This window comes from Ahaetulla prasina, chromosome 2 (assembly GCF_028640845.1).
Source record: "Ahaetulla prasina isolate Xishuangbanna chromosome 2, ASM2864084v1, whole genome shotgun sequence".
Classification (NCBI taxonomy): Eukaryota; Metazoa; Chordata; class Lepidosauria; order Squamata; family Colubridae; genus Ahaetulla; species Ahaetulla prasina.
In genome coordinates this window covers 109,311,456-109,330,054 of record NC_080540.1, presented here as the reverse complement: position 1 = coordinate 109,330,054, position 18,599 = coordinate 109,311,456, and the positions used below count along the sequence as shown (strand labels likewise).

The following is an 18,599-nucleotide window of genomic DNA, read 5'->3' as shown; positions in this document are numbered from 1 at the left end:
GCCCTGAGTCCTTCGGGAGATGGGCGGTATACAAATATAATAAATAATAATAATAATAATAATAATAATGAATGAGGTCACCAATGTATTTGAGAGGCTGTTCTAAGGTTGAAGAAAAAGAAAAGAAAACCTCTTAAGGAGAGAAACATCCCTTAATATGCCTTTGCTGCAACCCAAATTCAGATAATTAAGCCTGAGTTAAGATAATTAAGTTGGCTAGTCAAATGTCATATCGCAAAGATATATTGAGACTTATCAATGTATCTTCACGATATGACAGTTTGGCTGTCCTTTGTTAATTAGGATTATAGTGTTGTTATGCATATTTTTGGTTATGTTTCTAATTCTAACTATATTTTGTAAACAAACAAGTGTCAGTAATCAGTATCCATTCTTGATTGCTTTCTTTCAAAAACTCCCTGGTTTGGTGATTTCCTTTTTGAAGCATTTACTCCAGAGGAAAGAGTTCATAATCTACATTTACTTATTACTGCAGACTGAAACCTGCAGCGTCACCTTTCTGGGTTGCTAAATAACTGCTGTCACAACAGAACACAAATTCCCCCAGTAATCATTAAACATATGATTTAAAATTGACCTAAATGGTACCAACTGTCTGGATGACCTGTAAGCCTAATGAGGAGAAGCAACCTAAATGGTTGGGGACAATAAAGAAGATAATTAAAATCACAGGGAGTCTCGGATGGGAAGGGACCAATCACTTTAATGAAAGTTGGTTTTTGCTCTAGAATATTTGCCATGCTATAAATGAGAGACCAAATGAACCAGGAAAAGCCTGGGGTTAATTTTCAGGGTTGATAGATTTTGAAGCAGTTCTGTTTTTCCAGTATAGATTTTTATTTTAAAGAGAAAGCATTAAGTGAACATATAAAGCTCCCCTACATGATGTGAAGTTTGTCAGAGGAAGGTAACTATGGCAAAGTTGAGTGGGGATCAAATGCCAGGGCTATCGATCATAATCAAAATATTTTCCAATGCTGCAGATAGAAATATACATATTTTTAGATTGAGATATTGTGATTTATTTTCATTGTGGTTTACAAAACAATTGTGGAATTGTAGATAACCTATAATTGTTAAGAGGGTGATGGCAATCAATAGCAAAGTAAATCAAGAAAGCAAAGAATATTTTTATGACTACCATGAGAACAAGGGAACTTTTCCATGGATATGTGACCTCTGCATAGCAGATTTAGCAGTTTTCATCCATTTATAAATAGCTAATTTTAACTGATAAACAGGGAGCAATTAGCTAAACTTTCACTCAAAATTGCATGGATGGGGAATTGTTAGCTCAATTCCAAATTCAAAAAGCACATAGATTTATTTTAGCCACGTAGGCAAGGAAAAGTGATAATCATGCTGCAGAAAAGAAGAATACTTCAGTCTATCTCTTCAGCAAAGAGAATAATATAATAATGCAAATAATCATTTAAAGTTAAAAATAAAAAGTGGGAAAGTAAAACTTTGGAAGTGGGATGGGACGAAAAGGGGGAGTTTAAGTGGACCGTGGAGACAAATTTAGTGGATTTAGAACAGAGCAAGACTTATTTTAACATCTTTTCTAAGGAAAGGGGAGAACAGGCTCCATTTTGTAAAAAAAAAGTTAAAGAGATATACTTCACAGTGACTGTGAATCAAAATATAAATTCCTCGGACCTTTATTTAGACATAGTCTAATAATATGGTGTCACTAGAAACTTAGAAAGGCTAATTCAAATAGCAATTATATGCTTGATTTTTGGTGCCACTAGTCGGGCAAATATATGGTTATGTTTATATGCAGAACTACTGTTCTGGTAAAGAATGTTCTGGAAAATTCTGGATTGCTCTTTTTTTTACCATGCAATCTGACCACTCTGATAGAGAGCCAGTAATTTTATGAAGTTAATTCTCTGGCCTGAAAGAAATGTGTGGTGGTGATTATGGACTCTAGGCCCATTTCATTATTTCATTAAGAATGCAGAATAACTTCTGCAATAGTCTTATCATTTCAGTCTCAAAGTTGAGCAGAACCAAAGCAGGATTCTCTAGCCTAAAGAGAAATAATGAACACAGATACAACGTAGGAAAGAAAAAAAAATCAAGCGACCTAGAAGATTCTGAATGGATAATTAGATAGTTGCAACAAATTTCAGGCAGCCAAACACAAAAGAAAGTTATGGATAATCTGAATCTTTTGAATCATGCTTGTCTTTCAAATTCTGATGGATCTAAAACAGATCCATATATTTGTTGACTCTTCTAAACATCAAAACTTAAGAGCTCTTGATTCCTGAAGAGCTCATAATGCATATGCATATGGAAAATAAGATAAGGGTAGTTTTAACAGTAACAGAGTTGGAAGGGATATTGGTGGTCATTTAGTGGTCATCTAGTCCAACTTAGGAGACCTGTACTAAGGATTTGAACCGCCGAACTGCCAATCTTTCTGATAGACAAGCTCAGTGTCTTAGCCACTGAGCCACCTATATATACTTTCACATATACTTTCATGCAGATTTCATTGTGTAGAACAATGGGCCTACCTATCATCAGGATCCACCTTTCTCAGCGCCTGAGGGGATCTGGATGGGGACAAATGCTTTGGCTCAACCCTGATAAGGCTAAATAGCTCTGATAAATAGCTTAACCTTGTTTAATTCTGCCTGGGGACGTACATCACCAGTCAGATCTGATGTGCAATTTGGCATCATCTTGGACTCATGGCTCCTGCTCTTTTACCTTTTTAATCCCGTACCAATAGCTTTTGTTGGCTATATTTTTATGATTGCGTAATAGATAAATAAATTCAGACTTAATACAGTGTCTTTGATTTTATTACTTCCAGTTCACTTATCTCATTTCAGTGGTAAGTGTTTGGCTCATTTAGTAGTAATCCAAGGTTCATAACATCCTGCATTGTTATGCAACTGATTTTGATTTTCTTCCAATGTCTTGTATATACAACCCCTGAGTTTATTATAATTACTGGTATTTGCTGCTCATTTTATCCCAACATATTTTTCTTCCAAGATGTTTATGTCTCAGCATAGACGTTTAATGCAATGTTTTGATATATTTTTTGTTTCATTGCATATATTTTATTTGCTTCCTAAATTCTGAGCTATTTTCTTCCAGGTGGCTTGCATGGCATCCATTGTTTACTCTCAGCCAGGGGTTAACTGTGATAGCTTTCAACTTCAAAGCTTTCCTTTCACCTTTAGGATTATACCATTTAGTTTCAGACCTTTATCAACAACTTCACTTTATCTGCATCTTTCTAGTTCAATATATTTTATTTTTTCTCTTAAATGTAAAATGTCTTTCATTTTTCTTTCTCTAAAAGGTTTATTTAGAGATGGTTCCTTTACAACAGGGGTGTCAAACTCAATTTTATTGAGGGACACATCAGGGTTGTGTTTGACCTCGGAGGGCTGGGTGGTGGTGGCTGAGGGTAGATGTGGTCATCTTGGGCATGGCTGGGGTAGGCGTAGCCATGGTAGGCATTTGACACAGGCTCAAGATGCATTTTTCTCCTTATCTTCTTTCTTTCCACAATTCTTTACTATAACCATTTTCCTATATCTTCTACCAACTATTACTGGCAAATATTTATTACTTATTCTTCATACTCCACTAAACTTTTTATTTCTAAATTTATAACCCATTGTTTAATAGTAAATTGCTTTTCCAGGCAGAACAGCTATTTATAGTATTGTATTTTTATTATTCAACTAATAATAAAAATAAAATAGCATAAATAATATGATAATACAAGATCTAACAGCAGATGTAAATTTCCAGGATAGTAAATAGAAATGGCTGTCAATTATACATTGACTGTAGAGTAAATGGATCTACAGTATGTAAAATATGGCATTAAACTGTAGTATTAACATAGGATGTTGCTTGTTTTCTATCCAGATCAGGCACTTACTTGAGGCCACATCATTGTAATCCAATCCAATCCAGTCCTCCTGCAGCACTTTGCCGGCCAAAAATAGGCTGCACAGGGTCATCACGGGTCCTCCACGTGGCCTGTTTTTGGTTTGCAGAGTGCTGCTGGAGGCCAAAGAGGCCGAAAATGGGCCTCGAAAATGCCGGGGTCTGCACATGTCCCCCCACGGCCTGTTTTGGCTGACAGAGGCACTGCGGGCTGGATCTTTGATATCCAGCCTAGATTTAAGCACCCCGCAGGCCAGATTCGGCCTGCAGGCCTTGAGTTTGACACCCCTGCTCTACAAGATCTGTTTTGTGAGGAACAAAGACTCACGTTTGTGTGCACACACAAATGCATGCACGTATAATTTTTTTTAAAAAAATGATTTATTTATAATCAGAAACAAAAGCCATTACCAGATGAGAATAAATAATATAAAATAAATGTAACATTCACATGCTATTCCTTATCATTTCTTTTCTTACTGAAGTTCAGATTTATTTTTCATACAGCTTTCACCATTTGTTTGCAATTTGTTTGCAAAATAATTGTTTCAGGGTTTTTTTAAAATCATAATGTTGGTGAAATCAGCTGTTATTTCCCCAATGCTACTATTATTAGCTGGGTTGTTTAAAGCTTCTTGCCATTATTTTTCTTTCTGGACATTTTCATATTGTTTTTTTTTCTAATTTCTCATTACCTTACATTCATCAGTGTAAGTTTTTAGAAATAAAGATTTCTACTTTATTTTATCCATCATGTTTTCTCACTGTTAGATCACATTTGCAAGTCCCCAGGTTATATTAATCTAAAGGCAGTGACTCTTCCCTTTATGGCCATGCAAATATCAGATTTATTATTATTCATAAATAACTGACAGGTCTACATTAGTGAACCTACTCTGTTAAATGTAAGAATATTGTTATGTCCTGCACCGGCAGTGGCGGCCCCTAGTGGTGGAGATGGTTTCTTGTTCTATTCTGATTGGCTCCCGCTTTGACAGCCGAGTATAAAAGGGCTGTCAAAGCGGGCACGCTGTTCTTGGTTGTTGCTGGTCTCTGTGAGTTAAAAATAAACGTTGTGTGTGAACATCTGTGGAGCCTCAATTATTACAGAACCCACAGAATATAATAAATATAAAATAGAAAGTAGTAGAAAGTAGTCTAGTTTCAAAAGTTATTTTAATTAATAATGAAACATTTCTCATTAAATATGTGTCTTATAAAATTAATTTTATAAGCAGATACTGACTTACCTTGACTATGGACTGTAAATATGAAAATAAGAACTGTATAATAAATTAATGATATCATCTCTTGGATTTCAATATTGGATTAAACATTCATCTTTAAAATTACTAAGATGAATATTGTGTAGATAGAACATTTGTTATGTTAAAACGTTGATAGAAAGCTAAATAATGATTTAGTATTATAGAAATTAGTTTAATTTATATTTATATTCAAATACAACTTTATCTCTGTAGAACATACTACAAGCAGAGATTTTAAGCATCTTCTGGCAGGTTGAAGTAAACTACAATTTGATATTACACCAAAAAGGACAAATTTTCTAATTTAAATTATGTTTATTATAACAAGCCTATATAAAAATGGTTGTTTCTGATATTATTTTTCAATAAAACACAATTTAAGCTATCTCTAAGTTTTATTCAGATGTCTGAAAAAACTGTGGCCAGATTAATCCACAAATTAATATATTAAAAACTCATCTGTAAATAGGTTCCAGAGAAGGAAAAGATGGAGTGGTATTTTTAAGACTTGTGTTAAAAAAAAGCATTGAAACATTAAATAGGTTTAGCATTATATCAAAATTGGATTAAACTTAAAATTGCTATGTTATATATGTAATAGCATGTATATGAAATCTATCCAGATTATTTTGTTTTATAGATTACAAGAAAATATTACTCATATATAGATTATAAAAATAGAAGATTATAAGAAACTATTGCTTATTGAGGCTTGGTAGGATTAACACCATAAGACACCTAGTGTTGTAACTGGTTGAAAAGATTGTTTCTACTCAGTTCAACTAATTAACGTCAACCAAAGAAGAAGAATCTTCTAGAAGTTCAGCCAAGCATCTACTGACTAACATTGCTTGGATTTGCTTGGACCTAGATGCTGGCTGAGCAGATGCTAGGGAATTGATTGAAGTACAGTCTTGCTTAATTATCTGAGAAGAGTTTCAACCTGTTGGACTTGAAGAAATGGACAGGATCATTAGGCCTATGAGTTCTGTCACCTGTGTTTTTAAATCCATATTCCTCCTGGTTAATTAATGCCTCCTAGGACCATGATGGCAAACCTATGGCACGCATGCCACAGGTGGCACATGGAGCCATATCTGTGGGCATGCGAGCTTTGCCCTAGCTCAGCTCCAGTGCGCATGTGCGCACCGGACAGCTGATTTTTGGGCTTTCCCCGCCCCTCCTAGAAAGCCTCTGGAGCCTAGGGAGGATGAAAAACAGGCCTTCAGATCCCACTGGAAGTCAGGAAACAGGCCTCAGGAGGGCCTCTGGGGTGGGTGGGTGAGTGGGGAAGGCCATTTTTGCCCTCCCCAGGCTCCAAGAAAGCCTCTAAGGGACAATATAGACCAGTGATGGCTAACCTTTTTGCCATTGTGTGCCAAAAGCGGTGGTTGCATGGAGGATCGTGTGCACATGTGTGTGGGGGTGCGCATTGAATTATGGTGTGGGGACGCGTACGCGCCCCCCGCTCCCCCACTTTTGGCATGCAATAGCAACAAAGTTAGCCATCACTGTCCTAGGAGGTGCCATGTGGTTGGATCCAGTTGGATCCAAGCTATAATGAATCCTTCTTCTTTTTTTTTTTTTTGAAAGGGAAGGCTTCACCTACTTTGAAAGAGGCAGTGGACTGTTACTCTTGAAGCAGTCATGCCTGGATTCAATATTACTGGACAATTTTTGTCCAATCTTCCTTTTTACGGTGAAGGTTTCTGAAAGGATGCACGGCTTCCAGCTTCAAAAGCATCTGAAGGAAATAGATTATTTGGACACTTTGTATTCTGGTTTCAAGTGGTTGTAGCACTGAGACAGAATTGCTTGTGGTTAGTGGATGAATGTAGGATTGGGCAGTATGGCCTTCCTGGAATTTTCTTTTTTTTTAAAAAAAAATAAAAAAAATATTTTTTCCACAACAGAAAATAAAAAAGAACATTCACATCAAACAATTTCAATATGCTGAAGGGGTGTTTACATATCTTCCTGTGCAATCTCAAGTTCTAACATATATTCCCATCTAGCCAGTTATAAAATAAATCCCATATTTTATAATAATGCTTATCTTCTTGATCTCTAATTTCAAATGTCAATTTACTCATCTCTGCACATTCCATCATTTTCCTAATTATTTCATCTTACAAAGGTAACTTCTCATTTTTCCAATTTTTAGCAAACACAATCCTAGCTGCCGTTATAATGTTCACAATCAAATATTTTATATCTCTAGTATATATCTCAGGAATAATTCCCAACAGAAAGATTTCTGGCTTAAAGTCTATATATATTTTTAATCATTTTCTCCAACCATGTGTGTATCTTAGTCCAGTATCTTTTCGCTTCACCACATGTCTACCACGTATGGTAATATGATCCAGGTGTCTGATGACACTTCCAACATTTTTCAGATTGACCCTTAAACATTCTTGCAATTCTTGTAGGGAATAAATGCCATCTGTAAAACATCTTATACAAATTCTCTTTATGTGCTGCAGACATTTTCATTTTATAATTATACATCCATAATTTCTGCCAGGCATCTAAATCTATCCCATGTCCAAAATTCTTCCCCCCAAGCAATCATAATCTCTTTAACTTGTTCTTCTCCCAATTTTTCTTCTAATAGATATCCATATAGTTTCTTAATCAGATTGTCATCAGAACTTGTTAAAATCTTATCAAAAGCAGTTATATTATTATAAAGACCTTCTGTTTTAACATCTTTATCATATCTGGATTGTATTTGCAAATAAGAAAACCAATTCATTGTTATACCTTCTGCCTCTAATTCCGGTTTGGCTTTTAACTCACCCTTTTCATTTAACAATTCATTATATCTAACAATGTGTTCCTTTCTAAATGTTATTGAGTATCAGAATGCCTAATAGGTGATACCCAGGTTGGAATTTTCAAAAAATGATTTTTCTTTATCTTCTCCCAACTCAATAACAAAGCTTGTCTAATTGAATGTCTTCTAAAATATCCCTGTGTTTTAGCTTGTCCATACCATAAAAAGGCATGCCATCCCATCAACAAGTCATGTCCTTCCAAAGTCAATATTCTAATATTCTGCGTTCCTGGAATTTTCATTGGCATTTAATACCATTGGATATTAGAAAATTATTGAATGCTGGTATCTTTTTGTAGCAGTGTATAGGATTGGAAATTGGAGATACATGTGGTTTTACTCCTTCCTTGAGACCAATTCTAATTGGTGTTATACAGGAATTGGTCTGATACTAGATTACTATGTTGGGGGGGAAGGGGTGGTTTTAGGGTTTGTCTTTCTCTTCACTCCAATTTAGCAACCACACAAAGCTGCTGGGTGAATTCATAATTGTCACAAAGTGAAGTGTCATTAGTATGCTGATATAACCAGTTGTACATGTGTTTCCCAGTGAAATAGTGCCTTTTTGTTGCACCCCAAAACACATGCTTTCTTTATTGTGGTGCCTGCCCTATGATTAGACTTCCTCTGGAGATCCGGGTGCCTTTAACATTGTTGCTCTTCCGGAAGGCTAAAAATGAATAACCTTCCAGATAAAAATAGTTTCTTTGTAGTACCTGATACAGGCAAGTCTGCTACTGAGGTTAATTGGTGAGATGCTTTAGCTTTTGTATTTTGTATGAGAAAGAGAGAAAGAGAGAGAAAGAGAGAGAGAGACAGTGAGAGAGAGAGAGAGAGAGAGAGAGAGAGAGAGAGAAAGAAAGAAAGAAAGAAAGAAAGAAAGAAAGAAAGAAAGAAAGAAAGAAAGAAAGAAAGAAAGAAAGACTTTCACATCTGACATCATACTGATCCAGAGTTGGCACCACAGATTTATATCTACATTTTGCGGCCTACTCCAAGTGTTCTAAACTTAGTCAGTAAAACTTTTAACTCTGCTATGGCAATGTAGAAAATTCTGCAAGAACCAACCTACACTGTGTATTCCTGTACCATAGAGTGGGTGGTTTCCCATTGTTGGGAACCTTTTTCCATGTCCTCAATTCTTTGTCCTCCCTTCTGAAATTAAAACATCATAGTGTTTTGTCACCATTTCAGAAGATTGAACATGAACACAGAACAGCTTTTTGTGGCTGCAAACACACACAATGAGGCATGTGCTGAATGCTAATATATGCACTCCCCCATTGGTCAAATCATGAATCCTTTGTGTGACAAGGATGACAACAGTGAGGACAGTTGTGTGGGCTGTATGAAAATGTTTCTGAAGCCTTTGTGGGGAAATGAAACCACTAATTGTGTGTATATGCCATCTAAATAGATAACTTTTGCCAATTTGTATCCATAAAGTCATATTGCGTCAATTGCTGTTATTAAAAGTGCTTTCATCTGCCCTCAAACTGGATCCTTGGGTGAAATTTTACATGGCGTAGTATCCGCAACTTATGCAACCAAAGATGATTTTGCTTCAATAGAGCTTAGTTACTTCTGTGCTCACTGACAATTTTACATCCACACGAAATGCAAATGTGATATTTTTTTAAAAAATGCTTCAATAAGAGCTCTCTTGAAAGAACTGGGTTCTGAGCAGGCAAAAGGTCTATTAAAACCCAAACTGATAGATGCTAACCACACAGACATTAGTTTCTACCCCACATTATTGACAACCATGTTATTCAAAGCCAGCAGAATACCTTGAGCAGCTAAGTTTCCCTAGATACCTTAGGGCATTTAAACTCATCCAATTCAATATTCTTCCTTCAGGAGTAGTAAAAGGCAGATTCAAAAATATCTCTTAAAATAATAGAAGCTCTCCTTGTGGTTCAGATGGCAATGAAACACTCCATCCTTATAATTTTTATAAAGATAATCAAAACAATATATTGTCCCTGATTAGGAAAACTCCTGATGTCCTGAAGATATCTATATTAGTACTTCTGAACAACCAAGAATGAAAAATTATACACAAATATGTTCCTGTGTAAATTCATCTGCCAATTTATAGCCAGGTAGTTTATGATTGTGTTTGTACTAGATATTATGCTAAGACTTCTGCTCAGGGACTCTTTTATTGTAAATTATGTGTGCTTTTCAGCTGTTTCCATGAATTTTGGTTTGTAAATATAACGTTCTGCCTATTTATGTGACTATGAATTCTTTCTGTGGATACATGGAGTATCTAAATGTAAGGAATATTTAATCTGACATTCTATGAAATTTTTCAGCATCTATATCTATGTATATACAACTAAAGAAAATTAGGAGTTTCCTATTCTTCCTGCCAACAATGGAAGGGAATGATTTCTACTATCCTTCTCTGCCTCCTTTGTGCTTTGAGGGGATAAATCTATTTTGATTCATGAATGCCTTTGCAAATTGCCTACCTGATACATTTGCATTAAAGTACAAACTAAATATACTTCATTCCTGCCTCTATTTAGGGTCTGCATTTGTCCAATTTTAGTTCATAAACATACTGTCCAACTCTTATGACAGGTAGGTCTACATTCCAAGAAGGTTATGAAAAGAAAAATGTCAGACTCGAAGGAATATAAAACATGCATGAGATTCTTATTCTCGTTTATTTCTATATTCTATATTGATCCTTTTCTTCTAAAGGAAGTTTGAAGTTAGTATGAAAAGATAGAGGACCAGGTGATGCTTGTTGTCTTAGTGTAGCAATAATCAATGCAATTTCTTTGGGAAAAGGATGTGTGGCTCTAAAGAGTGAATCTGAAATACAGTGTACAGCCAGATTAAACAATTATATTTTTGTCCTCAGTAGGACACACACTACAAACTGCAAACATATATTTGTGTTTATATGTTCTCCAATAAACTGGCAGAGAAGCCACTGTCAAGCGGTTACTCTCATCAGATATACTAATTCAAGTGGGATTCAGAGTGAATTTCAACATACTAGGTGACAGATCTTCTTTCTTTCCTAATACAGAACATTTTCTACCAAAAAGGGTTTCACTTATCAACTTGATTTTTGGTGATTGGTGAATTATTTGTTCAAGTAGTTTGTTCCTGCATTCACATTAGCAACATGACAATAGTAATTTGAGAATCAGGTAATTGAAGAAAATTTAACCATGGAATAATTATAGCAGTTTCACAACATGCATGCTTCCTTAATGAATTTTAATTCTTAAACTGCATCTTATATTGCAATTTAAGTATTAATTTAGACATCAAAGCAAAGCATGCTCTCTATTGGGATGGTAGTACATTTTTAAAAACGGCCATCTGAGAGCCATGGCTAAATTTGAAAGATAATTTATAACTCAGTTCTCACAGCATCCACATGGGGGCAAAGACAGAGTCAGATTGATGTAAAGGTGTTACTATTTGAGTCCCAGTCCTTGTTCTTTATACAGTACGTCCCAATGTCTTACTCAAGCCCAAAAAGGGAGCACAATAATGAGCTCAGTTTTATATGTGCTGCTACTTAAACACATGAGACTGCAGTCCTAATCTTACAATTTCACACTGAGAATTCAAATAAATTTATCCTATTACACTGATATCTTCCTTATGAATATATGTCAAGGCAGAGGGGATGGAGCAGGGCTACAGCATGTCCTCCTAAATTTATAATGCATTTTTATCATTCAAAGGACATTTGGGAGAAGAACAATAAAAGTTTGACTATGTCTCTGGTATTTCTTTTGTGGGGCCATCATTTTTTTAAGCCTAGAAATATTGTTTATACTTAAAGTTTATCCCTTGTGCTTATGATGTAGCATCTTTCCCAAAAGGTATTTCAGGGGAAATGATGGCCTTTTGATATGCATCAGCAGCTAACAATCACAAATAACAGCAGCACCAACATTCTCAGGATTTTAACCAGCTTCCTTCAAGGCAACTAGCCTTCCTTTAAAGAAGAATTAATCATTTCCCACACCCAGCAACTCACCTGGCCTAGTGAACATAAATAACTAGGAGAATTTAGGATTAATTTCCCTTTTCAGGTTTTAAAAGTTCACTAATCCTTGATTTTTATTGACTTTAATCCTGTAAACCATCCAAGATACTTTGGTAAATGGGCTTTCTTAAACTCTCCTAAATAATCATGAAGGAATACCTTTTAAATTTAATTGGAAACTACAGATCAAAAGGAACCCTAGATAGCATTATAAAACATCCCCATTTTTATTATGCTAAATCTGTTTGATGGTTTAATGTGCTTTGATGCACTCCAAATATATTGGACTGGACTCCCATTTAGCCTAATTGTGGAAGGCTGGTTTAATTAATGTAACTGATGTGAAAAATCTGCTGTATTTGTAGCATCATATACCCTAAAACTGATCACACAGTTAATTTTTGGCTAGACTTGACTTTGCTTTGCTTTAAATTTCCACATAATCTGCTTTCTTTTCAACAGTGTCTAGCCAGTAGCTATCAATTTATTTGAATAGTTACTTTCTTTCTTTTCAGTTTTAACCACTTACCAATGTATAAGTAGACCTGCCCTTTATCCATTAATTTCCTTAACAATGTGAACTTTCAAACTTTGTGAAAGACACAGTTGGTTTGGCTTTACTAAACCAAGAATTACCAGATTGTGGAATTTCAGGAAAATAATATTTGCTCAATCATATGCTTGATGATACTCTGAATTAATTAATATGAAGTCAATATTTTCTATTTTTTTGAAGAAGGTTATTATTTATACATTATATTTCTATAATTATAAACTTTGTTAGAAGAATTGTCATACTTAAACTTCAGCTTTCCCTAATTGACTACTGTCAGAGAGATAAAAATGCAATTTTGTGGATTCTTTTATTTGTTCAATATTGGCATGATACTGGTTAATTTGTCATTTTTCTCATACAGAAATTAATATACATTGCCCTTTTCTGGAATTTTTCATTTATTTAAGAACCACCATAATCCCAAAATATACAAATAAGGCATGTTTAATTGTGGTGGCAAAATCCAGCATTTTTAGATACTATGATTATATGACCTGAGACCTACATAAAGACAAGGAAACAGCAAAGACAAGGTTCTGTCTAGTCTAAAAATATTCCAATCATACAACCTTCATCTGTGTATTTTCTGATACTAAATAGAGTAAAACAAAGGCTTTGGATAACTCGAGATTTAATTTACAGAGCTTTAAATTACTAAGTGGCTAAGTTCATATAGCATGAACAAAATTGGTTGGTTATGACTTAGTGCAACCAAGCCAACTGTGCCTTTATTATCAAGCCCATAGTTAAGGAAACACAGTTTTTAATAAGTCATGGGAACCCTGTCCTTGAATTGTTAAAGAAGAGTCAAACAAGTCATTAGTGGAACTTACCTTTTCTATACTATTATTTTGTTCTAGTAATTGTAATTCAAAAAGATTATTGTTATGAAATGGTCTGAATATTTCCCTTAATGTTTAAATCATTAGTACCTTCTTAAAAATGTCTTATAAAAAGGTTTTTTTTCTGTTTCTTCCCCCCCCAAGTTTTGTACACACTATAATTATGTGAAATCAATGGCACTTAATCATTGGCTTCAGTCACAACCAGATTGCATCATTTGCTTCCTTTAAGATTGTAGCACAATACCCAGGAATGGAATACTTAATAATAGAGCATCTTGAAATAGATACATACAATTACCCATTGATAGGAGGTACCTGTAAATGATACATGCAGTGTTCTGGCAAGTGCTGCAATTGTTGAGATCTTGGCCAGTGCGATAGAAGTTCCGTCTGCAATAAACAATAGTTGCTATGATTTATTTATCAAATCAGCAACTCTACATTTATTTCCTTGATGTTCTAGGCTCACTTTCTTCTATAAATATTAAATTTATTACAACTAATTTGGTTTTAGTTTGGCAAAGGTTAATTGCAAGTCTAATTTTGGTGGGAATAAGCTCACAAAAGTAATTGGGGATATCCTTCCAAGAAAATCTGCATTGGATTCTGTTATCATTTACCAGGGAGGTGGATTCAGATGGTCACTTTCACTGACATGGAAGAAGTCTCGATCAACTCTTAAAATACATCTGATGGGGAAGAGCTAGGCATAAACCAATGGTACTTTATCTTTTTATAGTACCGGAAGTCCTCGACTTACAACACTTCATTTAGTGACCGAAGTTACAACAGCACTGAAAAAAATGACTTATGCCTGCTTTTCACACTTACAACCATAGCAGCATTTCTTTGGTCATGTGATCAAAATGTAGAGGCTTGGCAACTAACCCATATTTATGATGGCTGCAATGTCCCAAGGTCATGTGATCACCTTTTGCAACCTTTTGACAAGCAAAGTCCATGGGTGAAGCCATATTCCCTTTATTCCCATATTCCCGTGTTACTAACTGCAGTGATTCACTTAATCACTGTGGAAAGAGAGGTTGTAAAAAGGGGCAAAATTCACTTAACAACTGTCTTGCTTAGCAACATAAATTTTGGGCTCAGTTGTGGTTGTAAATTGAGGACTAACTCTAATAACTGGAATAAAGTGCGGCTAATATTATGCAATTGTCATCTGTTGGTAACTTGTTTTGTTAGGTTTTTACACAAACACTTGAGATGCTTCAAGCATGAATGCAATTATTTACTAATTTGTCTAGTATTCATTCTCATCAAATGATTTAGAGTGGCTGCTTTGCTTTCAGAAGTGGCTGGTTCTCTGAAGGTATTTGTTTAGCACAACTCTCAGTAGACATTGTGACTGTGAATGTCTGCATATATGTCGTGCTAAAAATAAGCTCTTGAAATTTATATGTAGCACAGATTAATATTGAGAATTCCAAAAAACACTTAGGGGGATGCTAAAGATCCATGGATTTCTTCTGCTTATGCATTTACTGCATCCTTTTCATTTACTACCATAATCTTCCTAATTCATACAATTTTTATTTGGAACATGAATAAACAGCTTAAATTTTTCCAAGATGACACATGGTCATCAAATTTTTATTTTAGTAATATATTTGCTCAAGAGGACCAGGTTATTACAATTCAGTGTATGGATTAAATCCATAAATTTAGGGAATAATCAAGGCTGAGCTTGACACACATCCATCAAGATCAAGAATCATAGGAATAGCAATAGCACTTAGTCTTATATACCACTTCACAGTGCTTTACAGCCCTCTCTATAATAAGCAGGTTACAGAGTCAGCCTATTGCCCCCAACAATCTGGGTCCTCATTTTACCAGCCTCAGAAAGATGGAAGGCTGGGTCAACCTTGAGCCGGTAAGCAGGCAGCCAGCAATCAGCAGAAGAAGCCTGCAGTACTGCATTCTAACCACTGTACCACCATGGCTCATCATCATTGGAGAAAGGCAGTAATTAAGACCTCTTTACAAAGAAATGACCTCCATATGAAATGACTTTAGTGTGATTCTCGGACTGAAGAATAATAATTAGCTAGGAGTTGTTGACTGATTATTCAGCCTCAAATGAATTGCTGACTGCTTTCTGAGGAACTCATCTTATTCCAAACGCATGCTTCGCATGGAAAAAGGATGCTTAACAAGGTAAGTAGAACAGCTGGGGGGGGACAGCTGTGCTGCGTTATTTAGATTGACTAGAAAGCAGGATTTCCTGATTGTCAGAAATACCAGTTTGGACCAACCAGTAGCTTTTTTTTTTACTACCGGTTTACTGAACTGGTAGCTTTTATCACTACCGGTTTGCCCAAATTGGTGCGAACCGGTAGGATTTCACTACTGGATTACACTGCTATAACATAGTTAAAAAGACTCTAAGAGAATGTGTGTGTGTGTTTGTGAGAGAGCGAGACATACCTTTGACTTTCAGTAACTCCTGGAAACTGGCTGAACTAGTTTCTGTACTTTTCTAGGCAAGATTTCAGAAATAGTTTGCCACCACCTGCTTCCTAGGGCTGTCATTGGCCCAACATCAGCCTGCTGGTTTTGTAACTAAGGCAGTCAGAACTAGGAGTCACAGTCTCCCAGTTTCTAGTCTGAAGGCTTTACCACTGCACCAAATTGTCTATTGAATACCTAATTAAGGAAGCAGACATCTATAGCATAAGAGCACAATGTTATTGTGCTGAAGATATCTGTCTGTCTGTCTGTCTGTCTGTAGTGGATTCCACTTACCTTCACTGCTTTGCTCATGTGCAGTGCCTCTGTGCATGCGCAGAGTGTCCATGATGACATCCAGCAGGTGGGTGGGGCCTCCCACCACTACCGGTTCTCCCAAACTGGGGCGAACCAGTAGAAACCCACCACTTCTCTCTCTCTCTCTCTCTCTCTCTCTCTCTCTCTCTCTCTCTCTCTCTCTTTCTCTCTATCTGTTGTGGTATATTTTGGTGGCTTCCCCTTCCCTTTTTGTTGTTCTATAATTATTGTGCACATGCAGATAAACAAAAATGCATATACACATGTTCAGCACTAGGGGAAAATCTAGTTCAGTAAATAAATGCTTCCTTTATTCATAAAACAACAGATGAGAGTTCCAAGTATACATGAGGGATAAAGCATTAATTTTTAAAGAACAAGTATATTATCTATGAGACCAAGTTGGCTTTGGATCATTGTTGAACTATTTCATTTTCCTCTGTGGTTTAGGCTTATTTCTAGCCGAGTGAAATAAATATGTTAATTACAGTAGCATAAGCTTATGATAGTGTAAGGTTGTTGTATTTTTCCTCTGCAAAGGATCGTTTTTACTTAAGGAATCTAAAAACTGTTAACATTATGACTGCATCAGTGAAGACTGAAGTTGGCAAACACATTTAAGAGCTATTATGGAATTTCACTAGTTCTTAAAGACTATTGAAGCATCGCTGGTCCTGAACTTATGCAATTAGAATGGCAGTAAACCTTGCCTTTCACACTAATGAATCATTTTATGGCTATTAAGTTCCTCTCATAGATACAGAAATTGGAACTGATATTGTTTGTGCATTTCAGGTTGTAATTGCTTTGGCAGTGTTTTTAACACTCAGAGCAAATATCATGCTTCCACACCTTGTACCTCATGTGCATCCAAATACAGATGATCTAAATAAGATGAATTCAGAGAAATGCATATTACAAAAGGGAACCCATAACCAAATACATTGGGATGAATGAAATTAAGTTAAACTTGGAGTATACTCTAGGTAAGAATTGCACAAAAGCAAAATATAAGTTGTTTAATAATAGTAATTTTTCCCAGTGGTTTTAAATACTTGAAACATTTCAACTTTATTAAATATTTAAAAAAATGTACTTGTAGGAATACAAATTTAGTGGAAATACAAATTTCCAAATTGATTAGGAAAGTAAAAAAAAAAAAAATGGAACCAGTTTGCTTCTTGTTGAATATGTAGGTCATGGTTTTTTTTAAAATGTCCCTATAATGAAGGGGTTAGCGTAAATGTTTCTGGCTGAGTGGAGCAAATATGTTAATTGCAGTATCATGACACCCAATGAGCATGAAGTAGTTTATTATTATAGAAGCAGTCTGAAAATTAGGGGTACCATGACATTCACAATAATTAGGGAATTTCTATAATGTTCCCCTACAGTGAATTAAACTCCTTCTGTTAAACATGGCTCTCGTTCTGTCTGGACAAGCAGACTGTTGCCTTGTCCAAGCAGAATATCACAATTTGGCAATGAGCAGAAAGCTGGGCCTGTTCAAGAGTTACCGCTGTGAAAGCCCAGCAAATTACTCAGATTTGCTTCCTCACGCCTGACTTTGAGATGTAAATTATTTTCATTTTTAGTTTACACCTTTCTCTTTTATGTGATTTCATTCATGTGATTTATTTTATTTTTACATTTTATTTGACACAGCATGTCATTATATTTTGGGGAATGTGATAAATCATTCACAGTTATTAAAAAAAGCTTGCCTTCCATTTTCTTGTGCAGCCATCATGCTCTCCAAATTTTGAGAGCTTCTTTGAAAAAAATATATCTTAAAATTAGTAATATGAGTTACATTCATTTAAGGTGATCATTTGATTGAGTAGCTTACTTTCTAGAAGTTATACTGTATATGTGGCTGTCTAAAGAGAAGGCCTGATTCAGATGCTACTACTGCTACTAAACTTACAGGATGATCTTGAGAATTTTCTTCTCCTTTTATCAGGATTCAGTAGCTGAGGAAACTTTAAAAAAAACACAGTGGGGGGCAGGTGGCCAATTTCAGGGTTTTTAATATGTTTTTGCCAACACATCAGATTTGTGCTAGTCCCATGTATAATTTAATACTATTTGAATCAGAACAAAAGAGCCCAGGAGAATGAAACCTTCTTAGACTAGCAAAATTTTAGCATCTCAGCTTTACTTTAACATTGATAACCCTTTCCAAAAACATTGCATAAAATTCATGCTGAAAAGGCAGCAGAAAAGATTATTGAATAAAATTTACAATGAAGAAAAAGCAGTGTAGAAACAGCATAGAAAATGTGGTTTTGCTAACCAACTGTTTTCCTAAGAATATACATGAGAGTCAAAT

The 18,599-nt window shown here is 35.3% G+C and overlaps 2 protein-coding genes across 3 annotated transcripts in view; one reads left to right on the top strand and one right to left on the bottom strand.

Moving 5' to 3' along the window:
• Nucleotides 1–18,599, top strand: part of DOCK2 (dedicator of cytokinesis 2) — a 366,602-nt gene that overhangs the window by 162,134 nt on the left and 185,869 nt on the right. The gene's annotated exons all lie outside the window — the stretch shown is intronic.
• Nucleotides 1–18,599, bottom strand: part of INSYN2B (inhibitory synaptic factor family member 2B) — a 32,195-nt gene that overhangs the window by 12,106 nt on the left and 1,490 nt on the right. The window contains exon 2 of one of the 2 annotated variants that reach the window (XM_058169298.1): nt 13,799–13,873. The exons of the other annotated variant lie outside the window; for it this stretch is intronic. Within the exon in view, the coding sequence (XP_058025281.1) occupies nt 13,799–13,873 (75 nt within the window). The remainder of the gene's footprint in view (nt 1–13,798; nt 13,874–18,599) is intronic. 2 annotated transcript variants of the gene reach the window in all.